Source organism: Astyanax mexicanus, chromosome 21 (assembly GCF_023375975.1).
Source record: "Astyanax mexicanus isolate ESR-SI-001 chromosome 21, AstMex3_surface, whole genome shotgun sequence".
Taxonomy (NCBI): Eukaryota; Metazoa; Chordata; class Actinopteri; order Characiformes; family Acestrorhamphidae; genus Astyanax; species Astyanax mexicanus.
In genome coordinates this window covers 24,065,704-24,092,025 of record NC_064428.1, presented here as the reverse complement: position 1 = coordinate 24,092,025, position 26,322 = coordinate 24,065,704, and the positions used below count along the sequence as shown (strand labels likewise).

Genomic DNA, 26,322 nt, shown 5'->3' with positions numbered 1-26,322 from the left:
CAATCCACGGGCTCGCCCTCTTTATCCAAAGCCAGCCGGTGGCTTTCTCTGCGGCTTCTGAAATGGAGCGTATGGCTGCCCGCTTAGCAGCTCCTGTCACTCCTAGCCCTGCCAGAGCTTTGCAGGTTGAGCGTCCAGCAAACCCACGGCATCCCACCTCAATAGGTTCACAGAAGGCACGCCAGCCCCGACTTCTGCACTGCATCACCAGGTAGGTATTTAAACTAGGTATTTAGCCTGCTTTCTTGCATGTGCCTCCACCATGTGTTCTTCCCATGGCACAGTGAGCTCCCACAGGATCACCTGCTTGGTTGTATCTGAGTAAATGATCAGGTCTGGGCGCAATCTTGTCTGGGCGATGTGTTCAGGGACCTTAAGTTGTTTTCCCAGATCCACTCTAAGCTTCCAATCTGGTACTGTTGACAGCAAGCCTGACTTGTGCTTTGGTTGCACATGGGGCTTTTCTCCAGCCCTCAGGAAAGCGATGTTGGTCTTCCTTGGGCAGTGTCTGCTGGACTGAATCGCTGAGGTGACGGCTTCTGCAACTGCCTTGAGCACCTGGTCATGGCGCCAACGGTAACAGCCATCGACCAAAGCCTTGGGGCAGCTGCTGAGGAGGTGTTGAAGCGATCCTCTCCCAGCACACAGTGGGCAGGTAGGTGTTTCACTCTTACCCCAGGTGTACAGGTTTGCAGGGCTTGGCAGTGTGTCGTAGACAGCTTGAACCAGGAAACTGATGCGGCTGACATCAGCCCGCCAGAGGTCTGGCCATGAGATTTTACGCTGCTCGGTCTTCTCCCACCTAGTCCAGGCACCCTGCTGGCTGAGTCCCACCATCTTCCTGGCTCTAACCTCCTCTACACCAGCACGCACTTTCTTTTGGAGGAGATGTTGTCGCTCCTTCCCGTTGGCGCTGTCCACCTTGCAAACTGGGAAGTATCCCAGGCCTGCTTGCCCTCTTGCCACCGTCCCAACAAGGGCCTTCTGCCTGAGCCGTGACTCTGCTGCCTGTAGCTCTCTGGCCGCACTCCACTTCCTGCCTGTCCGGACTTCAATGCCAGCTGTTGCCACCTTGGGGTCCCTGGAGTCCCTGTACTGCATGACCTCCCTTGTCCGGGTCACCACAAATTCTTCTGAGAGGCCACTGAAGAGGAGCTGTAGGGTGTTTGTGGACCCATACAAGGCAGCACTGCTTAGGCTTCTCGGCAATCCGAGCAACCTTCGCAAGTAACTGCTGACCCAGAGGTAACCCTCAACTGGAAATTGTTGTAATAATCCAGTATGAGGTTGCTGATCTCATTGGGAACATGGTGTCTGCGGAGAGTCTCCTCAACCAGCTTGTGTTGTATGGACCCATAAGCATTAGCAAGGTCCAGCCACAGGACAACCAGGTTGCCCTTGCCTTCTTTTGCTTCTCTAAGGAGCTGTGTGATGACCCCTGTGTGTTCCATGCAGCCAGATGTTCCAGAGATTCCGTCTTTCTGTACAGAGGTGTCTATGTAATTGTTCTTTAAACAGAACATCAACAGTCGTCGTGACAGGATACTGAAAAATATCTTGCCTTCTGTACTTAGCAGTGAGGTGGTCCGAAACTGGCCAAGTTCTTTAGAGTTCTCCTCCTTAGGGATCCACACACCCTCAGCCCATCTCCACTGATTGGCAACTCTTCCTCTACGCCAGACTACTCTCAGGATCTTCCATAACTGCTGAAGGAGTTTCGGACAGCATTTGTAAACGTTGTATGGTACGCCACTGGGTCCAGGGGCTGAAGCTGATCTTGCTGCCTTTACAACTTCCTGGACCTCTCTCCAGCTGGGCTCTTTTATGTCAAACTCTATAGTTGGTGCGGCTGGGCTAATCAGAGCATTGTTGGGGCCAAGATCCTGGTCTCTTTCTGGGTCGCTCAAGGTGTGGTGAAGGAAGGCGTTCACATCCTCTGCAGAGCACTCCAGCTGGCCGCTGCGCTTGTCACCAAGTAGTTTCCTGGTGAAGCCGAAGGGGTTGGTAATAAAGGATGTTCGCTTTTTGGCCCTCTCCTTTGCTCGTCTGCAATGCCACTCTGCTCTGCGGATTGTCAGGAGCTTCTTCCTGATGATCTCTCGCAACTCTGCCAAGGGCTGCCGTTCCTCATCGCTGGCCATCTTGTGCTGCTTCCTAAGGGATCTCAGCTCTTGGCGCCGCTGCTGGATCTTAGTGGCTCTGCGATTCTTGTTGTAGGGCATCCTGCTGTTCCCTGTCTCAAAGAGGCCAAATCTCTCCGACGCATAGCTCACAATGATGGTCGTCATTGTCTGCAACCGTCTGTCAATGTCACCCTTAGCTGTTGTTTGGACAACTTCACAAACATTGTCGTCGAATTGCTGCCACAGGCTCTTGCTGGTTGCTGGGGGCCATTTGATCCGCTTACGAACTACTCTGCATGGACTTTGGGGAGCCAGTGCGTGGAGGTGCTGAGCTCTGTGGGGTGAGTCCTGGCCCTGCTCCTCCTGCGTCTCACCAGGCACTAGTCCTGTGCGTTGCACCTGTTTCCCTTTGTCCAAGCATTTCATCCTGGCCTGATGGATTTTGAGGCCCCGCGGATTCTTGCATGTTTTCCGCAGATACATATTGCATTTATCGTTGTCTTGTCATTTGCATGGGTCGTTATCTGAAGGTCCGTCCTGTTGGGGATCTCATCCTCCCCCCCTCTCGGGATCCCCTGGGGGTATGTCTCTGAAGGTTTGCTCGTAGCTTGGATTGGCTTCCTCCTCACGAAGGATGCAAGCTGGGTTGCTAGCCCGTCTTGCCCATGTTGCCGTCTTTCCGTACTGTCAGCTGACTTTCCAGCAGTCAATAGAGTATAAATAGAGTAATTAAGTAATTGTAATTAGTTAATATTGTATGCAGAAATTAAGTGAAGTTTACTAAAAGAAAGGATTGACTGAAGTTTAGTTCATTTAAGTCTTGAAACCGAGTTGAAGTTACATTTATCTGAAATAAAAATTACTTAAAAAAAGCAAATGCAGAAAGTTGCGTAAATTTTACTCATATTTTTTTTCAGAGTGGGGATGCCATGGGATAGAAAAGGTAATCTGGAATTTGAATATATTATGAACTATTTACTAATGTTTTCAAACTGAGACGAGTTAATCTCAGTTAACGTAGAACTCATAAAAGAGTCTAAAAGGAACGACTGTATAGAAAAATGATCTTTAGGACTATATTTACTTTTGTTCAGCATAGGCTGTGCATTGTGAGGCTTTTATGAATTATATAAAAGTACACTGAGTTGAACACTGACTTGAATTTTAAGTAGGTGCCAAAACGCAGGTCTTTACTGTTAATTATGATGAAGGTAAAGTGTTGACGGAAATCATGTCTATTATTACCATGCCATTATAAAGGAAACGGGGCAATGTCTCAGTCCCTCGATCAAATGCCACCGCGCTCCATTAATAAACCGTTTACAGAGCCGCTGACACTTTGATTTACGACTTTAAACAAGCCCAACTTGATGAAAGCTCAACTTGAAATATCAGGCAACCGGCAAAAAGTAGGTCAAACTCACAAAACAACAGAAATGCACTTAAATGTCTCAAAACAGTATCTTCAGGTTCACCATTTTATTTACTTATTTATTCATTTTTTGATCTTCTTTTACCAAATTTACATACATAAAGGGGGGTTTTGCTTGAAAACGCATGCAAATTTCACCTGCAATCAAGTGGGAGTGAATAGGAATGGCGTGGCCTGGAGAGAAAGGGGAAGTCTGGAGAGCCAGGGCGACCCCGCCCCGCTGCGCTGAATCAGATTAATAAACACTATCGGGCTTTTATTCTGGCGCAGGACTAATATTCCTATTAGCTTTAAATTGAGCTTGTCAGACTCGGCTATCGAGGAAAACACATGCTGGCAATTTGCAAATTTCATCTACCCCAGACCGTGCGAGTCTTGGCTGGGAAGGCTCTTTAAGGAGCCTGGGGTGCCGGCGGAGGGGTGCTGATTGAATAAAACATGCATAATTGTAATATGAGACAAAAGGAGTGAAGGATGAGACGAGGCATGTCTTAAAAAAGGGTTTTCTTAAAGTTCAGTTGAAATATACGGCCATTCTGAGGTCACTCGTTTCTTAAATCTGCTCGTTTATAGGGATGAACTGAAACTGGAACTGAACTAAATTAACCTTTGACAGAATATAAAATACAAGTTATCATTATATAAAAGTAAATAAATGAATAAATAAATGGTAAAATTACAATAAAAAATATATATTTAACATCCAACATTTGCAATACCACAAATACAAAAAAAGCACAACACATTTATGGAGCCTCAGCAGTGCTATTCTAATCATAAGTTTACTTTAGTAGTGCTTTTTATCTGTCTGATTAGCCCACTCAGCCATGCACTTTTGGTCATTCACCCCCTCTTTTCCTCCTCTATACCACTTTTACCCATTTTGCCTTGGATATCTATGTCCATTTTTGTCACTTTGAGTCACTTCGGGTAAAAAAAAAAAAAAAAAAAAAAAATATATATATATATATATATATATATATATATATATATATATATATATATATATATATATATATATATTATACAGTATATGTGATCTAATGTAATGTAATTTAATGTAATGAAAGTTACCTCAGTAGTGCTAATCCAATTACATATTTACATACTTAAGCAGTGCTATTCGAATCATACATTTATCTCAGCATTGATATTTTAATCATACATTTACCTCAGCAGTGCAACTCAAATCATACATTTACCTCAACAATGCTATTCTTGTGACACATTTAGCTACTTCTAATGCAGTGGAATTTTAGTCACAAATGTACCACAGTAGCGCTAATGCTATCATGCAGACTGTTTCATTAAAGTTATGCGAGAAGTGCATGAAAATGACCTTCATCCAGCCGTTTGTTGTAAGCTCTCCTTGCTGGCTCTCACCCACACTCCCTGCTGGAGTGCGAGTGGCGATGCAAGACTGCCAACAGCGCATACAAATGTCAATGAAAACCATTTTGGAAAAAAAAAAATCATTGGGTGTTTTCACTTATTCTCTTACTTACATCAAAAGTGCTTTATTTTAATTTCAGCAAAATACTTAGGTTGCCAAATATTTCATGCATACCTAAGCGTTTGTAACCAAGAAAGACTGTGTCACTCCAAAAGGTCTATAGTATTTGAGGATTTTTTGCACTGTGAATGGTGAAGGGAAATCTAGAGCTAGAGTATGTGTATGTGTTTACGTCGCCACCCTCTCTTCAGTTTGCTGCCGAGCTAGAAGAAGGTTGGGTACCTTTGGAAGCGTGTACTTGGGCAGCTTCATGGGTGTGAACAGGTCTCGCCTCGATGACACGTAGTAGATTGGCCGGCCGCCCGTCGACACCTCGGGTAATGGAGACAGCCACAAACAGAAAGAGAGGCGGAGGGGAAAGAAAAAAAAGAAGAAATAAATAAATAAAGGGACACTTTCAGACCGGGTGACAGTTTGGCGAGCAGTGCAGGTGACCTGCGGTAAACGCTGCACAGGTGTTAGATACAATTTATCAAGTCGGAATTGCTCAGTCACTTTGTCACATCGCATCGCCTCGCCAATTTAGCTCGTACTGTAATGCGCTTTAGAGTTAGGCAGAGGAGAAAATACAGCGATCTAAACCTGAGAACGCCATTCACACATGACCCAACCTAACAAGCGAGAGGAAAAAAAAAAAACAATTCAGTCCATTCCTGAACCTGCTCATGAATCCAATCTCCGCACCGCTGTTTTCAGTGCTGTTCGCCCCTTCTTTCAGCGCAGGCCACAGCTCTATTGCCTCAGCGTCGCCTCCGTTTATTACTCACCTGGACAAACACATACTCGTCCTGTACCACCAGGGAATTGGGGTCGATGTAGCCGGGGAACGGTTTGCCCTTGTTGGCCTCGGTGCAGTTCTGCAGTTTGCAGGTGACATAGAGAGCCTCTGAAGGAGGAAAAGGAAAAAAATAAATAAATAACGTAAGAAAAAAAAAAAAAAGAATAATTCCCTACATTCCCCCCTGTTAGTCCTGTTAGATTGTTAGCGCTGGCTCTGACAGCGGAAGGCGGAATACACCAGTACACCGTTCTCTACACTGGTAACACTGTTCACTTTAGTGGTAGGTCGATTCACTAAAGACCAGTTGGTAATGCGGAGGGTTTATGGTGGGGTGGTGGAGGAAAGATTTGCTCTTGTTTCTTGTTTGCAGATGACATACACAGTAGATAGATAACCTCTAAAGAACCAAATGAATAAATTATATAAAAAAAAGAAAAAAAATAACATTCTGACATATAATGCCTTAAAAAAGTATTGCTACCCATTAAACATTTCCCCACTGTGAAACATGGTGGTGGCAGCATCATGCTGTGGGATGTTTTTTTTTTTTTTTTTTTTTTTGTATAGATTTGGAAACTGGTAACCTAGCAGTGCTTAGCAGGCTTAGTAGGTAAGTAATCTAATCATTACGTAAACAGTGCAGGTTGTCATGAATTTACCTCAGTAGTGTGATCTAATCATATATTTACACATTACACACATAGATAGATAGATAGATAGATAGATAGATAGATAGATAGATAGATAGATAGATAGATAGATAGATAGATAGATAGATAGATAGATAGATAGATAGATAGATGTTTTTACCAGCAGGGACAGGGAATATGAATTTACCTCAGTAGTGCCATGAGTCCCAATATACACCAGAGAATTTTTCACTGTGTTTTCAGGGGCTTATTTTGTCTCATTTTGTCCTGGATGAACTAGACCATGGTTCAGACCAAGACCACCTCTTTTGGTTGGACCAAACTCTGGTCCTTTGGTCAGGACCGTGGTTTGTAACCTATTTTAAACTTGCTATATTGGTTTGGACCAATCTGAAAAGTCTTTAGATGTTAGATAACATTTTCGAATTTTCGAAATTAGAAAGATTTTATCTACATTAAAAGTCCATCTTACATATGTTTGCACTAGAGCACTGTTCACACAGTTTTTTTTAGGGGCTTACGTTGTGTCTTTTTGTCCCAGATGAACTGGGCTGAGACCACCTTTATTGGTAAAACCATATTCTGGTCCTTTGGTCCAGATCATGGTTCGCAGCCCCTTTCACAACTGCTGAAAAGTCTTTGGATTTTAGATACAGTTTCTGATCAAATTTACACTTTTTTTGTCTCATTTTGTTCCATGCAAACCAGGCTGAGACCACCTTTGTTGGCTGAACCAAACTGTGAAGATTTTGTCTACACTAAAAGATCATCTTCTGTATGATTGCATTTGGAATGTCTCACGCTGAGACCACCAACCATTAAACTAGACCACTGTTCAATGTTTATGCTTTGTTTTAGTAGGGGCTGATTTTGTCCATGACTGGTTGGCTAGGCGGAGTGGTGGATGGAAAAAGTGGGTGGGATCGAGGTACCCTGAGGCGTAAGACTTGCGGCAAAAAGCCCTGTGATTTCCTTTCATTTCATCTGCGAGCTCTGGACAGACGGGAGAATGTTGTCCTTGTCTGCTAGCCTCAGCTAAGTACATGCCTGCCTTTTCAACGCCGCTAGATCAATAGCGATGGCATTACAGTGGCCTTAGCGGAGCGCTTGCTCCATCTGACTGCCTGTCTGGTGGCCCAGTATTGAGCGTTCTTTTTTTTTTTCTTTCCTTTTTTCCTTTAAAGACAAACCCTCCATTGTTCCCAGGCCTTTCTGTCAGTCAACAGGCGTGTGGAGTCACTGGGTAAATGTCACATGTGCATGCGGACCCTTTCCTTTTCTCTCGCCAGCCGTGGCGGCGGCTGTGGCGGCCTGTGTAGCGCCGTTACTCCTAATTGCCGGCCGCGGTTGAAGTGCCGAGCAAGCTGTGAAAATTTGACGATTGGCTCATTAATGGCGCCAGACGTTAGCTTCCTATCGCCTTAAGCGGTCTCTGGGCTGTCTTTGAAGAAGTGCTCGGTGATGGAGGATTGAGGATGAGTCTGTGTAAAGTAGACATGGTGGACAAAGAGGTCAATGACATGTAATTAGACAGGAGAGAATCACGTCTTACGTGTTTCGGAGATGCTGGTCTCCAGGTGAATCAGCCCAGGCTCCTTATCCAGACCTGTTTTGGACCTGGAGAGGAAGAGAGGCAGAAAAAGAGAGAAAGAGCGAGAAAAAGAAAGAGAGAGAGAGAGACTTTCTGTGAGTGAAGCAAACCAATTATTGAGTACAGTAAATTCCTACAATGCGCTAAGTGCAGTAAGCCTGACTAATAAATCAGCCAATATTGACACCACACAGATTTATCGGCATCAGTGTAAATGCTGCCAATACAGCACAGTAAATTAGTGGCTTGTTTTTTGTATGGGAACAAACCTACTCTTCAAACACCTCATAAAAGTGGTTGCCAAACCCATACCAGGCTACGGTTCAATTCCCTGGCTGGGCAAGCCCACCGTAATGCATCTTTGTAGATACTAAATACTTAAGTCAACCAAATTAGGAAGAAAAACGTATGGAATTATTAAAAGTCTTAAACTAGGATAATGTTTTATATTTTAGATTATTCAAATTAGGCACCTCTCGCTTAGATAGAGACAGTTTTGCACATCTTGGCTGGATTTTCTCAGTCAGCTTTATGAGGTAGAGTCACCTGGAATGTTCAGCTTTCAGTTAACAGCTGTGCTGAACTGGTCAAGAGTTAAAATTACTTGCATTTCTAAAGGAGCATTAGTTGTGAAGTGTTGTGAAGAGGTAGATTTGGTATAATACCGAAGCAGTTTCACTGTGTCCAACATAGTCCAATGATTCAGAGAGGAGAACAGGTAATTGCTTTTTTTCATTACGATGTTTCATTATATGTTCGGATTATGACTCAACGCAAAGGTGTTTCATTACATTAATTTTCCAATATACTTGTAGGACTAGTACTGCCTGTATTTTTTTTTTGTAACTGCATGTTCTTTTCGTAGAATTATATATATTTGTACTACAAGTGCTGAACATGATTTTTTTTCTTTTGAAAATGCATTTTTGTGAACAGTAAGGATTATTTCTAAAGACTTTATGATATGATTCTTGTGTTTTTTTTTTCTTTTTACTATGTTGTGTGTAATGACTGTTCTGTAGTGTTTTTTTTTTTCATTTTGATTGATTGGGGTCTGATCTGACATCATTATTTGCATTTGAGCACTGTTTAAACTGTTTTGAGGCAGAGATTTGGTGAATGTAGTTTAGAGACATGGAGGGACGGAGTAATGTTCTAATCCATATTATGTAATGCAAGAAGTACTCAATGAACTAATTAAGAAAGAAAATACTTTAAGAATTGAAAGCTAGTCAGTCTGACACATTTCAAGACTCTGAAAGTATCCTCAATTGCAGTCACAAAGACCATCAAAAATGTTATGATGAAACTGGCACTCATCTGGAGCGCCACAGGAAAGGTAGACCAAGAGTTACCTCTGTTGCACAGGATAAGTTCATCAGATTTGCTGATTTTAGCTAACTCCACTCTCAGCTCAAATTTGAAACAGGCTAAAAAATAGGTTTGAGTAGTAGTTTGGGAGGGGCACTGGGTGATGTATGGGTTTAGAGGCAGGGCAGAAGGGAGGGAGGGCTGCTTGGCTGAGCTGCAGCAGCAGCAACAGTCGCAAAGACCATCAAAAATGTTATGATAAAACTGGCACTCATCTGGAGCGCCACAGGAAAGGTAGACCAAGAGTTACCTCTGTTGCACAGGATAAGCTCATCAGACTTGCTGATTTTAGCTAACTCCACTCTCAGCTCATATTTGAAACAGGCTAAAAAATAGGTTTGGGTATTAGTTTGGGAGGGGCACTGAATGATGTATGGGTTTAGAGGTGAGGCAGAAGGGAGGGAGGGCTGATTGGCTGAGCTGCAGCAGCAGCAACAGCAGCAGTGTGCCTCTGATAGCAATGAGACACAGATGGTTGGGCGTCAGCAGGGTGGGGCGGGATTATTGATTGTGTCTGATCTGCCTATTGTGATGTGTCCACGTACCAAAGTACTTGGACACATCATCCACGCCTACAGTGCAGTTGAACCTGAGAGGGCGCTGCAGAGTGACAGCAATAAAAGCGTTTTTTTGAAGGTTAGGAAATGTTTTTAAAAAATTTAAGCAGGACTTGTATGTTTTATTACTTCAAATGAATGCTTTTCAAAAATATATAAAAAAAAATAAAAAATAAATATATATATATATATATATATATATATATATATATATATATATATATATATATATATATATATATATACATACATACACCATACATATATGTGTGTGTGCGTGTGTGTGTGTGCACTGAGCGCTGCTGTTTGCTGGCTCCAAAAAGATCAAACATTTGTTTTGGTTACCTGTGCTTGTTTCGGTTCTGGCTTCTCGCAAACATTTGTTTATCACCTGATTATTGAAATATTGTGCTGTTTTAGTCTCGCGATATCTCATTGGTACGAGATCTCAGCAGCCCCGTGTGTAGCCGTGTTTTACGTGTGTAGAGTGTCACTTCTCCACGCTATTCTCATCTCAGCTACCCATTCAAGAGTCTTTCAGAGCAGATGAAACGTCAGATGAGACCCTAATGGATTTTGAGGCAACTCTCCTGGTGAAAACGTGCAAGACGGACAGAGAAGTGAGCATGGCAGCTTCCACTTCTGATTGAAACCTCTACTTTAACCACCCCTGTGTTTGTGTGTGTGTGTGTGCAATCTTGGGGTGAAGGCTGCATTTCAAGTAAGGGAAACATTCTCAGACTAGCCCGGTTTGTGCTAGAGCCCTCCGCCGTCATTCTGACAGAAGTCGAGGATACATCCTGCCATCATTAAACCCGAAACTCTCCTCATTTGCTTCTCAAGAACGCCCACAGGCACCGCACGCAGCCCTCCTCACGCTCCTTCTCTCCCGCGCTTTTACTTCATGGGGGGAAAAAAATTATTATGGCATGAAAAATTTATTAAAGAGACTGTAGAATCAGAGGGAAATGCTCCGGCAAGGAACACACAAAAGGCATCCTCGGTCTCCGCCTTTATAAGACATTTATCGGAAGTATCGCCGGTTTTCCAAGATACAACAACAGCTCAGCTTAGTGAGGGGTTGCCCTACTTCTCTCCCAGCTCTTTAACACTCTCACAAAAAATACAAGCTGCAAATAGCTTCAAATAGAGTTCTGTGACTGTCTGACTCTTTCAGCACTTTAAAAAAAAAGATTTTAACGGCTTCTGCAAAATATACTCATTATACTGAGTAATAATCATAATGGTAATAATAGGCCTGTTAGGAAGCGTAATGAGGAGAGGACACAGAGAAGGGCAAGAAGAAGAGGAAGAAGAAGCAGAAGAAGAAGAAGAAGAAGAAGAAGAAGAAGAGGAAGAAAAGGAAGAAGAAGAAGAAGAAGAAGAAGAAGAAGAAGACATTTAAGAAAAAGATAATAAGGAAAGAAAATTAAGCAAAGATGCAGCAATAAAAGAACACAAAGACGGCTTAAATAAAAACACAGACTTAAATAAAGAAGATTGTGATAAAGAAGAAGATGAACGGAAAGAAGAATAAAAGAATAAGATGAAGTAATTAAAGGGCCGTTTAGTATTTTATTTTATTATTTTATTAAGGGAATAAAGAAGAAAAAGAAGAAGAAGAAGAAGAAGAAGAAGAAGAAGAAAAAGAAGAAGAAGAAGAAGAATATGTCTAAAAAGAAGACAAAAATAAGATAAAAAAGAAATACATCAAAAGGAGAAAAAAATGTTTAAAAAATGAAAAAGAAGATAAAAAAACTTAAGAAGAAGAAGAAGAAGAAGAAGAAGAGGAAAAGAGGAAGAAGAAAAATATAAAGAAGAAAAAAGATGATAAAGAAAAAAACTGTTGAAGAAGAAGAAGATTGATATAAACACATTAAGAAGATGATAAAACAAAGTGAATAATACAAAGGTAAAGAAGAAGAAGAAGAAGTGGATGAAAATAAACATGAAGCTGCATAAGAAGAACATTAATGTGAAAGTCAACTTTAACTTCAAGAAGATGCAGAAGAAGCAGAACATAAATATGAAAAAAAAGATGAAGATGATGTTACAGATAACATGAAGATAACAAAGAAGAAAAGAAGAAAGTGAATAAGATAAAGATGAAGAACAAAAATTAACTCCAAACCAATTTAAACCAAATCTTAACAAATTGACTTGACATCTTGAAGAAACGTTCACTTTGTCTTAATTCCGTTTATAGATATTGCCTTTACTAAACTATCATTGAACTAAGTTATAGTTGTCCTGTGGGCCACCTGAGCTGTGGATTTCTGCAGCTCCTCCAGAGTGACCATTGGGATTCTGAAGGCAGTTTTAATTTGATTTAAATTTTGTATCGTTTTCATTCCACTTCACAATGATGTGTTAATTTGTGTTGGCCTAACACTTAAAATATTAATAAAATACATTTAAGTTAGTGGTTGCAAGCTGACACAATGTGAAGAAGGTCAAATATTATCAATATATTTTTTTATTGCATTCTAAAGCATTATTATTCAGCAGTTATGTAAAAGGAAACAGTGCAAAGTCGTTGCAGAACTGAGAAATACAAATTCGGAACTTGCCAAACACGACTTGGCTGAACATCTTCGCATGGGCTTTTTGGATTTTTTGGCTGCATCACTCCTTGAACCTCGCAATATTACACTACGTATCCAGGGAGGAAAAGCGTATTTTTTCCTATCCGTGATCGATGACCTCTGAAGTAAATCTCACACAAGCATCCAGTTTGTCAGCAGTCCTCAGGGCTCAGGAGCTGGAGCTCTGACAGTTCCCCCGTCACTCCACTAAAGTGTTCTCTCCAGAACTTAAGCCGGGCATGGAGCGACCCTAAACGTCTGGACTTGACTGTTCCAGATTGTCTGGCGCAGCGCCGGCGACAGAAGAAGCAGAAACAGTGAAGGATGGGGAGAAGGAGAGGAAAGAGATGGATGAATCAGTTTGAAAGAGGGGAGCTCTGGGAAATTTTAGATCGCAGTCTGATAGAGATGCTATGAAGAATGAAGCTTATTTTCTAAAATACAAATAAATTGTAACTCCTGTTAAAATCACTAAACAAAAAGATATATATATATATATATATATATATATATATATATATATATATATATATATATATATATATATACAGTTGTGGTCAAAAGTTTACATACACTTGTAAAAAAACATAATGTTATGGCTGTCTTGAGTTTTCAATAAGTTCTACAACTCTTATTTTTCTGTGATAGAGTGATCGGAACACATACATGTTTGTCACAAAAAACAGTCATAAAATTTGGTTCTTTCATAAATTTATTATGGGTCTGCTGAAAATGTCACCAAATCTGCTGGGTCAAAAATATACATACAGCAACATTAGTATTTGGTTACATGTCCCTTGGCCATTTTCACGGCAACTAGGCGCTTTTGGTAGCCATCCACAAGCTCCTGGCAAGCTTCAGGTCGAATGTTTGACCACTCTTCTTGACAGAATTGGTGCAGTTCAGCTAAATGTGATGGTTTTCTTGCATGAACCCATTTCTTTAGCACTGTCCACATGTTCTCAATGGGGTTTAAGTCAGGACTTTGGGAAGGCCATTCTAAAACCTTAATTCTAGCCTGGTTTAGCCATTCCTTTACCACTTTTGATGTGTGTTTTGGGTCATTGTCTTGTTGGAACACCCAACTGCGCCCAAGACCCAACCTTCGGGCTGATGGTTTTAAGTTTTCCTGCAGAATTTGGAGGTAATCCTCCTTCTTCATTATCCCATTTACTTTCTGCAAAGAACCAGTTCCACTGGCAGCAAAACATCCCCAGAGCATAATACTACCACCACCATGCTTGACAGTAGGCATGGTGTTCCTGGGATTAAAGGCCTCACCTTTTCTCCTCCAAACATATTGCTGGGTGTTGTGGCCAAACAGCTCAATTTTTGTTTCGTCTGACCAGAGAACTTTCCTCCAGAAGGTTTTATCTTTGTCCATGTGATCAGCAGCAAACTTCAGCCGAGTCTTAAGGTGCCTTTTCTGGAGCAAGGGCTTCTTTCTTGCACGGCAGCCTCTCAGTCCATGGCGATGTAAAACACGCTTGACTGTGGAGACTGACACCTGTGTTCCATCAGCTTCCAAATCCTTGCAGACCTGCTTCTTGGTGATTCTTGGTTGACTCTTGACCATCCTGACCAATCTCCTCTCGGCAGCATGTGATAGCTTGCGTTTTCTTCCTGATCGTGGCAGTGACACAACTGTTCCATGCACTTTATACTTGCGTATAATTGTCTGCACAGTTGCTCTTGGGACCTGTAGCTGCTTTGAAATGGCTCCAAGTGACTTCCCTGACTTGTTCAAGTCAATAATTCGCTTTTTCAGATCCACACTGAGTTCCTTTGACTTTCCCATTGTAGCTTTTGTAGCTGAGTCTAATCACTGGGTCAAATGAGCCCTATTTAAATGGGCTCATGAGAAGTCAACAGCTGTAGTCAATCAGAATCACTTACAAGAAGTGAAGAGGCCATGACATGAAGCTAATTTGATTGACACAACTCGCTACATCACCAAAATTGACAAATTTTGTTGCTGTATGTATATTTTTGACCCAGCAGATTTGGTGACATTTTCAGCAGACCCATAATAAATTTATGAAAGAACCAAATTTTATGACTGTTTTTTGTGACAAACATGTATGTGTTCCGATCACTCTATCACAGAAAAATAAGAGTTGTAGAACTTATTGAAAACTCAAGACAGCCATAACATTATGTTTTTTTACAAGTGTATGTAAACTTTTGACCACAACTGTATATATATATATATATATTACATTTTAGATTTATTCATTATAAATTGAACGGTATTTTAGAATCTTTTTATAAGTATATTCTCACTGTTTCATAAAACAAATCAAAATTTTTAACAAATCCGCCATTTATTTGTATTTTTTTCTGTTTATTCTTGGTTTTTTTTTGTATTAGTTTGATTCAGCACATCTTGTCATATGGAGTCCCACCAGGTTCTATTTTAGGGCCCCTAAAAGTGCTTGTGTTTATTTTATAATTTTCTCCCAATTTAGCTTGGCCAATTGTTGCCTTTACCCAATACAAGGAGAGTGAAGACTAGCACCGCCTCTTTTCCAAGAGAAAAAGAGTGCATCATTGCCGAGTAGCATCACAGCACACTCGAAGGAATGCACAGCAGCAACTGGGTTCCGATACATCAGCTCACAGATGCCTTGTGCTGATCGATATCACCCTTTAGAGTAATGTGGGGAAAGAGCACCATCTACCCACCAAGAGAGAGCAAAGCCAATACACAGCTAATGGCAAGCTGCAAGACCGGGATTCGAACCAGCGATCTCCCGGTCATAGTGACAGCGCTACGTCTGTGTTATTTCTTACAAAAATACAGTTATTTTGTTGAAGAACTACAGGGTCTACAGGGTCTATGGGGCTTCCCACATACTCTATTAGAAAATATGTGGACAAGCACAAGATTTAGCATTAGTGTATTTTATTGTGTGTATTCTTTGTGTTGTGCATATTTAGGGAGGATTATGCACGCGTAAGATGTAGTGCTAGGCTAAACAAGCTATAGCTAAGCTAAACAAGCTGCAATCTCTTAAGCAAACCCTCCATAAAGCGTAAATGAGCATGTGCCACTCTAAGGCAAAACAACAGGGTGGTAAATAGGCTTGTGAAATATATTTTTTAATTGAACACAATCAATTATTTTGTAATTACAGGTCAAAACAAGTTCAATCTTAAACTAATAGATTATTCATTCTACTTTAATATTAAGGTAAAGCACGTTTTCAGCAATGTGTTTTTTTTCTGTTGTTCTAAAAAATGTATTGAATTGATGGTATTGTGTCAAATAACATTTAAAAATTTGGTAAATTATTACACCCATTTCTACACGCAAAAATCATGTCTGCAATGTATTTTAAATGACCTAGAGTTACTGATGCATAACATAAGTCTCAGTGACTTGCAAAAGTATTCATATCCCTTTAGACTTTTGCACATTTCACATTTTGTCACCTTACAACCGCAAACAAAAATGTATTTTATTGAGATTTTAAGTGATAGACTAACAGAAAGTAGCACATAACTGTGAAGTAGAAAGGAAATGATTCATGGTTTTAAAAAAAAATTAATCAAATACATTTCTGAAAAGTGTGACGTGCAAAAGTATTCGGTCATCTACATATCAGTACTTAGTAGAGTTTCCTTACTTTCTCTGCAGTTACAGATGCAAGTCTTTGGTAAAGACATCTAGAGACTAAGATTTTTGTCCATTCTTTTTTTTTTTGGCAAAATAGCTGAAGATCAGCCAGGTTGGATGGAGATTGTCAGTGAACAGCATTTTGTAATGTATTACCATAGAAGCTCAGTGGTATTCAGGTCAGGACATTGACTGGGCCTATCTAATACATGAATATTCTTTGATCTAAACCATTCCTACCATTGTCTTGCTGGAAGGTCAATCTCTTTTCCAGTCTCAAGTCTTTTCCAGCCTTTGTCCTTCTTTTAACAATCGTTTTCTTCTTGCCTGTCTTTCATAAAGACCATATCCATTTGTGGAGTGAACGAATTGTCCTAGTTGTTCTGTGGACAGAGCTGTGGATTTCTGCAGCTCTTCCAGAGTGACCATGGGCCTCTTGGCTGCTTCTCAGACCAGTGCTCTCCTTGCTTGCTTGATCTGTCAGTTTGGGTGGACCATGACCATGTCTTGGTAGGTTTGCAGTAGTAGAATACTTTAGTTTGTTGTTTTTTTTGGATGATGGACTGAGCAGTGCTTCTAGGAATGCTTTAAACTTTTTCTCTGACTTGTTTGGTGAGTTGCATGGTCTTCATGATCCTCTTTTAGTTTCTAATAAACAAAAGAGGCCTTCACAGAACAGCTGTATTTATACTGAAGATATATTACACACAGCTGGACTCTATTAAATAATTAAGTGACTTCTGAAGGCAATGGATTGCGTTGGATTTTATTTAAGGGTTTTCGAGTAAAGGGGGCTTAAAGAATACTTCAACACGTCATTCATTTTTTTGTAGATTTTAATTTGATTAACATTGAGAAAACCATGCTTCATTTTCATTGGGCTACTTTGTGTTGGTCTGAACATTTCTTGATGCACGTTCTTGCAAAGAAAGCTATCAAGGACCTCAAACAAGGTAAACAGGTTTACCCTGGCTTACAAAGACCCGCACAGCCGTGATCCCACAGCGGCGAACGAGCTTTGATTGCGGCTGTAATGATCACCAGTACGTTCCCTACAGAAGATCAGCCCGAGATACCTTCCCCAGTCGACGTTAAGCTCTGTGGAGATTTTCACATCAAGGCTGAATGAAAATCCATGTCCTTATCTTCTATTTATATCTCTACAGAGCGCTACAGAACGCGGGGCGGCGAAAGGTGATCGATGGCGGGTATTCAGCGTGAGGAATTCCTGTTGTGTGCACCTACCAATAGAATCGATTGGGAGCAACCCTTTCATGAACCAGCTGCCACCGGCGCCCGAACTCCACCGAGCTGTAGAGCTGTGGAGAGAACGAGAGAGAGAATTAAGCTGTTAGTTTAAATGAAATGCAGTTACTGGAGGACCATGTGTCATTACATAGTGAGTGGAACACCTAGAAGGGTCTTGGAAAAAAAAAAAAAAACACGTCTCTATTTGCCATTTGCCTACAAGCTTGGTCTTCAAAAGAAGAACTGGTTGGACAGAAAAATGTACAAAATCAAATTCTGCTTTTAAAAACTGACTGGACTAAAAATTAAATAATAAGGCTCTAAGACTCGAACGCATCATTACATGGACCTACTTATTTTGTTCTAATTTTCTCCCATTTTAGCTAGGCACATCACAAGGAGGGTGAAGAGTAGCACATGCCTCCTCCGACACAGCTGAAGTCAGCCACCACCTCTTTTCAAGTATTTAGTGCGTTTGGAGGAAAGCGCAGCGACTCAGTTCAGATACATCAGCTCACAGATGCTTTGTGCTGATCGACATCACCATTTGCTGTGATGAGGGCAAACAGTGCCATCTACCCACCCAGAGAGAGCAAGGCCAATCGTGCTCTCTCAGGGCTCTAGCAGCTGACAGCAAGCTGCATGACCAGGATTCGAACAGGCAAATGATCTCCCGATAATTCTGCCATAGCGGCTTAGCCTTTTGAACCCTCTGCACCCTACAGAGACATACAGTTCTGGAAAAATACAAGAGACCACTCCAGTTTCTGAATCGTTTTCACTAATTTAGCTATTTATAAGTATATGTTTATTCTATATTCTATAAAATTCCAAGCAAAAATATTGCAATTTAGAGCATTTATTTGCAGAAAATGAGAAATGGCTGAAATAACAAAAAAAGATGCAGAGCTTTCAGACTTCAAATAATGCAAAGAAAACAAACATGTTCATATTCATAAAGTTTTAAGAGTTCAGAAATCAATTCACCAATTATTTGGTGGAATAACCCTGTTTTTTAATCGCAGTTTTAAAGTTTTAAGCATGCATCTTGGTAGCATCTTGGCCTCCACCAGTCCTACACACTGCTTTTGGATAGCTTTATGCTTTACACTTCTGGTGCAACAATTCAAGCAGTTCAGTTTGGTTTGATGGCTTGTGACCATCCATCTTCCTCTTGATTATATTCCAAAAATCAAAGAAACTCATTATTTTAAAAATGTAAGTATGACAAAAAAAAAAAAAAAAACTCAAACAGTTCATCAAATGAAACATCCCCTTTCGAAGTCAACATTGCATACATTGTCTGTAAAAGCATTTTAGGGGCATGTCTAGCAGTATTGTGGCAACGACCCAAGTGTCATTATGTTTTACTCTTCAAGGTTGTATCACTCAAACATAACTCACACCCTAATCATAAACATATTTAGGGTTCAAGCACCGAAGGTGCGTAGAACCCTATTGTTTTTGCTAAGATTTTTCTTATTATTAGGGGTTTGAGCACGTAGTGCTAGAAACCCTATTGTAATTGTTCTGATTATTAGGGGTTTGAGCACGTAGTGCTAGAAACCCTATTGTAATTGTTCCGATTATTATAGTTCTTATTCTTTTTCTGCCATAGAAGTGATCGGGCAGAAGAAACCGTAAGGCCCACAGGGCTGAGACTTGGTCATATGGTAGTACTTCTCACCGCTACTCAGATTCAAAAGATGAGCCCGATCGGCCTCAAGGGGGCGCTATGGCGAAGGTCAAAGCGTTTGGCCTCGTAACTCCCACGCCCTGATAGCTAGATCAAAAATTCTTGCATTATATGATTCCTTGGTTAATGCCAAATCAAAAAGGTCCGCCCACTTAGATTTTTTGCTATTTAGCATAATATGCAAAACCTACTTTTGAGAACTTGTCCTAGGGTAATTGACCAATCCTGTCACATTTGGTGTCAAACAACTCAGCAGAGTCCCAACATCAATAATTATCAAAAAAATTGTGAAATTTTTAAACAATATGGCCGCCATATGCAAATTAATCTTACCGTGGTACACCCAAATTTACTGTAACAGCTGTAACTTTTGAATGTTTAAACCTACACTAATGCCACTTTAGACCTATGATGCCAACATGATTCTGAGGTAGCCTGTCAATCTGTGTAGACAAACGCCCCCAGGGGGCGGAGCCAAAGCTAAAAATCTGTTTCTCAGGAACCATACAAGCTATGAAGCTCTCCTTTGGCATGTATCATCTATGGCCTATGTCCTAATGTTTTACCGAAGGAAAATTTGATATGCAAATTTTTGTAATCGCTATTAGCCAATCAGATTCCAGCAAGCTTTTGACAAGCTAAACAATGACCAATCAGCATGATACTTATACCCTACATGTATATGAGGGCCTTCTATCATCCATTAAAATATGGCGTTGATTGGCCTCAAGGGAGCGCTATAGCAGAAAATCAGTTATATCTAAAGGTACAAGTGGCCTAGGCTTGTTATTCTTTTTTAGTTGTATACATTGCTGTAGCTTTTACAACTTTGTAATTACATGTGTTTACCAAAAATGCAAAGATTTTCATCAGTGCCCAAAAGAGTAAAAATTGCTCTTTTCGAACTTGTCTTTAAGTCCTTAATCAATCAAAACAAATTTGGTCTTGATGCAATCTTGAGACCCTGAAGGTAAATAATTATCAAAAAAATCTTGACATTTTAACTATTTGAGGCCCATAAACCTTGATCAAACATGTACGTGAAAGCCTTTTCAGAGTTATTTGGCCAAAACTCTGTCAAAGTTTAAAACATGCCAAAACTGTTGAAGCTACTAATTAACAATGACATTTGAAGCACATGTGCCAAGTATGAGCCAAATAAGTCTTCAGTAGGCTCTACAGTGAAAAAATAACTATTTTCAATTTATTCTATTTATCGCTATTTTCCAACCTAAATGGACAGAAGACAGGAACCTTTCACCCTATCGACACACAAATTTATACACATATATAGACTGATCATTTGATCTGGATTGCAAATTTTCAGCCAAATCGGACATGATTTGCCTCTACAACGGCTGGAAAACTACAGCGATTTTGTAGGCCTCAAGCCTGTATTATCGCTTTTTTCAAATCTAAATGGACAGAAGTCAGGAACCTGTGACCCTATCAACACACAAATTTACATTCATGTATATACAGACCACTTGATCATGAGTACCAATTTGGAGCCCAATCGGACTTTTCTTCTCTTTTTAATAAATAGAAACACACTGATAGGGAATGTTCTGTCTTTCTGATAGAGTGATAGATTTCCAGCAGGTTATATGTGGTCTCTTGCTGCGCTCTGGTGGTCATTTGGTGAAACAGCTACAGGTGAATTATTCTAAATTAAAGCTCTGCTGAACTTATTCAATCTTGCTTGTCTTGCTTAATTGAACATATTTATCCTTCTTGGTCATGCTGCTCAGCCGCCTGGGTCATTCTTGTTTATGCTCCACCCACTTAATTTTTTTTTTAATTTGCATAATATGCAAAACCTACTTTTGAGATCTTGTCCTTGGATCCTTGACCAATCATGACATGTTTGGTGTCAAACAGTTCAGCAGAGCTTACTCCTCAATAATTATTAAAAAAATCTTTACATTTATAAACAATATGGCCGCCATATGCAAATGAGTTCTACCATGGTGCAGTAAAATGTCTTTAACACTTATAACTTTTGAATGCTTAACCTGACACTAATACCACATCAGTCCTTTGATCATTACATGATTCTCAGATACCCTGTCAGTTTAAGTAGACATACACCCCCCCAGGGGGCGGGGCCAATGCTCGATAGCTGTTTCTCTAGAACCATACAAGCTATCAAGGTCATCCTAGCCAATTATCATCTATGGCCCATGCACTAATGGTACACCAAATGAAAATTTGATATGGACACTTTTGTGGTCACTATTAGCCAATCACATTCCAGCAAGCTTTTGACAGGCTGAATGTCAATCAGGTCAAAACTTATGTACTATTATTGATATTATTGGTTATTAATATGTGCCCTTGTCATGCCTCACTGCTAGGCTCTCCGAATGCCCACTAGAGTGCAGCAAGAGACCACATAAAACCTGCTGAACACTACAGCTCAATTTATCAATGCATTTCAACTAGTTTACTCACACCACTCATCTAGCATTGTCATTATGGTCTTTATGGTCACGCTGGTCATCTAGCTTGGTTATGCTGCCCATCCAGCTAGGTCATTCTGGTCATTCACATTGGTCATTATGGTCCTGCTGGTCATTCAGCTTTGTCATCATAGCAATGCTGGTCATCCAGCTTGGTCATACTGGCCAAACACCTTTGCCATGCTGGTCATCCAGTTTGGTGATGCCAGTCAACCAGCAACATGTTTTATGCCTAACTGGCCTCCAGGGGTCTCTTTGCCTGTAACGCTCGAACCCCGTAAATCGCCGCTTGCGGCTATATTTATTATTATAGTTCTTATTCTTTTTCTGCCATAGAAGTGATTGGGCAGAAGAAACCGTAAGGCCCACAGGGCTGAGACTTGGTCATATGGTAGTACTTCTCACCGCTACTCAGATTCAAAAGATGAGCCCGATCGGCCTCAAGGGGGCGCTATGGCGAAGGTCAACGCGTTTGGCCCCGTAACTCCTACGCCCTGATAGCTAGAGCAAAAATTCTTGCATTATATGATTCCTTGGTTAATGGCAAATCAAAAAGGTAAATAGAACCACTAAGCTCCGCCCACTTAGATTTTTTGCTATTTAGCATAATATGCTAAACCTACTTTTGAGAACTTGTCCTAAACTTATTGACCAATGCTGACATGTTTGGTGTCAAACAACTCAGCAGAGTCCCAACCTCAATAATTATTAAAAAAATCTTGAAATTTGCAAAAAATATGGCCGCCATATGCAAATTAATCTTACCGTGGCACACCCAAATTTACTCTAACAGCTGTAACTTTTGAATGCTTAAACCTACACTAATGCCACTTCACAAGTATGATGCAAACATGATTCTGAGGTAGCATGTCAATCTGTGTAGACATACGCCCCCAGGGGGCGGAGCCAAAGCTAAAAATCTGTTTCTCAGGAACCGTACAAGCTATGAAGCTCTCCTTTGGCATGTATCATCTATGGCCTATGTCCTAATGTTATACAGAAGGAAAATTTGATATGCAAAGTTATGCGATCGTTATTAGCCAATCAGATTCCAGCAAGCTTTTGACAGGCTAAACCATAACCAATCAGGACGATACTTATACCCTACATGTATCTCAGGGCCTTCTATCATCCATTAAAATATGGCGTTGATTGGCCTCAAGGGGGCGCTATAGCAGAAAATCAGTTATATCTAAAGGTACAAGTGGCCTAGGCTTGTTATTCTTTTTTAGTTGTATACTTTGCTGTAGCCTTTACAACTTTGTAATTACATGTGTTTACCAAAAATGCAAAGATTTTCATCAGTGGCCAAAAGAGTAAAAATTGCTCTTTTCGAACTTGTCTTTAAGTCCTTAATCAATCAAAACAAATTTGGTCTTGATGCAATCTTGAGACCCTGTAGGTAAATAATTATCAAAAAAATCTTGACATTTTAACTACTTGAGGCCCATAAACCTTGATCAAACATGTACGTGAAAGCCTTTTCAGAGTTATTTGGCCAAAACTCTGTCAAAGTTTAAAACATGCCAAAACTGTTGAAGCTACTAATTAACAATGACATTTGAAGCACATGTGCCAAGTATGAGCCAAATAAGTCGTCAGTAGGCTCTACAGTGAAAAAATAACTATTTTCAATTTATTCTATTTATCGCTATTTTCCAACCTAAATGGACAGAAGACAGGAACCTTTCACCCTATCAACACACAAATTTATAAACATATATAGACTGACATTGTGATCTTGATTGCAAATTTTCAGCCAAATCGGACATGTTTTGTCTCTACAACGGCTGGAAAACTACAGCGATATTGTAGGCCTCAAGCCTGTATTATCGTTTTTTTCCAACCTAAATGGACAGAAGACAGGAACCTTTCACCCTATCAACACACAAATTTATACACATATATAGACTGATAATCTGACCTTGATTGCAAATTTTGAGCCAAATCAGATATTTTTTGCCTCTAATATGGCCAAAGAGCAACAGCCATTTTGTAGGCCATAAGCCTGTATTATCACTTTTTTCAAACCTAAATGGTCAGAAGTCAGGAACCTTTGACCCTATCGACACACAAATTTACACACATGTATATACAGACCACTTGATCATGAGTACCAATTTGGAGCCCAATCGGACTTTTCTTCTCTTTTTAATAAATAGAAACACACTGATAGGGAATATTCTGTCTTTCTGATAGAGTGATAGATTTCCAGCAGGTTATATGTGGTCTCTTGCTGCGCTCTGGTGGTCATTTGGTGAAACAGTTACAGTTGAATTATTCTAAATTAAAGCTCTGCTGAACTTATTCAATCTTGCTTGTCTTGCTTAATTGAAGATCTTTATCCTTCTTGGTCATGCTAGTCAGCCGCCTGGGTCATTCTTGTTTATGCTCCACACACTTAATTTTTTTTTAAATTTGCATAATATGCAAAACCTACTTTTGAGATCTTGTCCTTGGATCCTTGACCAATCATGACATGTTTGGTGTCAAACAGTTCAACAGAGCTTACTCCTCAATAATTATTAAAAAAATCTTTACATTTATAAACAATATGGCCGCCATATGCAAATGAGTTCTACCATGGTGCAGTAAAATGTCTTTAACACATAACTTTTGAATGCTTAACCTGACACTAATACCACTTCAGTCCTTTGATCATTACATGATTCTCAGATACCCTGTCAGTTTAAGTAGACATACACCCCCAGGGGGCGGGGCCAATGCTCGATAGCTGTTTCTCTAGAACCATACAAGCTATCAAGGTCATCCTAGCCAATTATCATCTATGGCCCATGCACTAATGGTACACCAAATGAAAATTTGATATGGACACTTTTGTGGTCACTATTAGCCAATCACATTCCAGCAAGCTTTTAACAGGCGGAATGTTAATCAGGTCAAAACTTATATACTATATACGGGTTATTTATATGCCCTTTTTATGCCTTGTGTTTTTTCAATTTAAGAACTGAATTTGTTTCACCAAATGCCCACTAGAGTGCAGTAAGACACCACATAAAACCTGATGAACACTACAGCTCAATTTATCAATGCTTTTCAACTAGTTTACTCACACCACTCATCTAGCATTGCCATTATGGTCTTTATGGTCACGCTGGTCACCCAGCTTGGTTATGCTGGCCATCCAGCTTGGTCATGCTGGCCATTCACATTGGTCATTATGGTCCTGCTGGTCATTCAGCTTTGTCCTCATAGTAATGGTGGTCTTCCAGCTTGGTCATACTGGCCAACCACCTTTGCCATGCTGGTCATCCAGTTTGGTCATTATGGTCCTCCAGCTTGGTCAATATGGTCAACAAGTTTGTCATCCAGATTAGTCATGCTGGTAATCTAGCTTGGTCTTCACGGTCATGCTGGTCATCCTCATCCAGTTTGGCGATGCCGGTCAACCGGCAACATGTTTTAAGCCTAACTGGCCTCCAGGGGTCTCTTTGCCTGTAACGCTCGAACCCCGTAAATCGCCGCTTGCGGCTATATTTATTATTATTATTATTATTATTATTATTATTCTTTTTCTCCTGAAAAAACAGTTGTGCAGCCTAAACCGTAAGTCATAGAGAAATGAAACTTAGTAGGTAGATGTAGGATCAGTGCATCTCGGTGGACAACAAAAATGGCACCGATTGGTCACGTGGTGGCGCTATAAACAAGGAAATTCATTTTTCACAATTTTCTCAATAACTCAAAAACCATAAGACCTACATTCAAAATTCTTTTTTTGATGGATTCCTTGGGTCAATACCAACAACTTTCCAGTTTGGACCATGCACTTCCGTCTATATAGATTTTTTGCTAATTTGCATAATATGCAAAACCTACTTTTGCTAACTTGTCCTAGGAATTTTGACCAATCCTGGCATGTTTGGTATCAAAACACTCATGAGAGCATGCGCTTCAATATTCATTAAGAAAAAGTTGAAATATGTAAACAATATGGCCGCCATATGCAAATTAGTCCTTCCGGATATATGCCCCATTCACTTCAAGAGGTAAATTTGGAGCACTGTTTCTCAGCAACCGTGCAACCTAGCAAGTTGAAACTTTGCATGCAGAATCTATCATACAGCCTCTAAAGGATGTTCAAAGGGCAACTTAATCAATCAACATGGCTGAACACCATCAGCCAATCAGCATTCAGCAGACATTTTGGCAGGCTGAATGTTGCCCAATCTGGATGATATTTGGCAGTTATGTTCAGGTGGAGACACTGTAGTGACCTGCAAAGTGCTGAAACAATCCACCCACTGGGGGGCGCTGTTCCAAAAAAACGAGTATATGTCAATCATGCTGTACTATTTTGACATCTAATTGTTTTTGCCATATTTAGTACAGTGGCTCTGACAAATTTCTCAATACAATGTTTAAAAAGTGCTTTGTTCATTCATAATTGCTAATTGTTTGAAAATAGCTATATTGAAACTACTCTCTGGATATTTGGCCTATCACCTCCATTTCAGTCTTGCTGCACACTGTAGAGTCTCTAGGTAAATGTTCATTAAACACATTTGTGAAAATTTCACATACAATACTCTCCAGGCATCAAGCAATCTGTGCGTCCTTGGAATTTCTAACCTAAATTGCTGTAACTCTGCAGTATTTGCTGTAATCTCACAATGTTAAAGACCTCTGTACAATATCACTCTGATGAAGCGCCATTTAATACAGAACTA

General features: G+C 40.3%; 1 protein-coding gene across 2 annotated transcripts in view; it reads right to left on the bottom strand.

Annotated features, from left to right (window-relative positions):
* Window positions 1-26,322, bottom strand: part of LOC103033078 (VPS10 domain-containing receptor SorCS1) — a 389,355-nt gene that overhangs the window by 74,980 nt on the left and 288,053 nt on the right. For both annotated transcript variants that reach the window (XM_049469578.1, XM_049469579.1), the window contains exons 5-8: window positions 17,468-17,541; window positions 8,052-8,116; window positions 5,836-5,954; window positions 5,291-5,380 (exon numbers count right to left, since the gene is read on the bottom strand). In XM_049469578.1, the coding sequence (XP_049325535.1) occupies window positions 5,291-5,380; window positions 5,836-5,954; window positions 8,052-8,116; window positions 17,468-17,541 (348 nt within the window). The remainder of the gene's footprint in view (window positions 1-5,290; window positions 5,381-5,835; window positions 5,955-8,051; window positions 8,117-17,467; window positions 17,542-26,322) is intronic.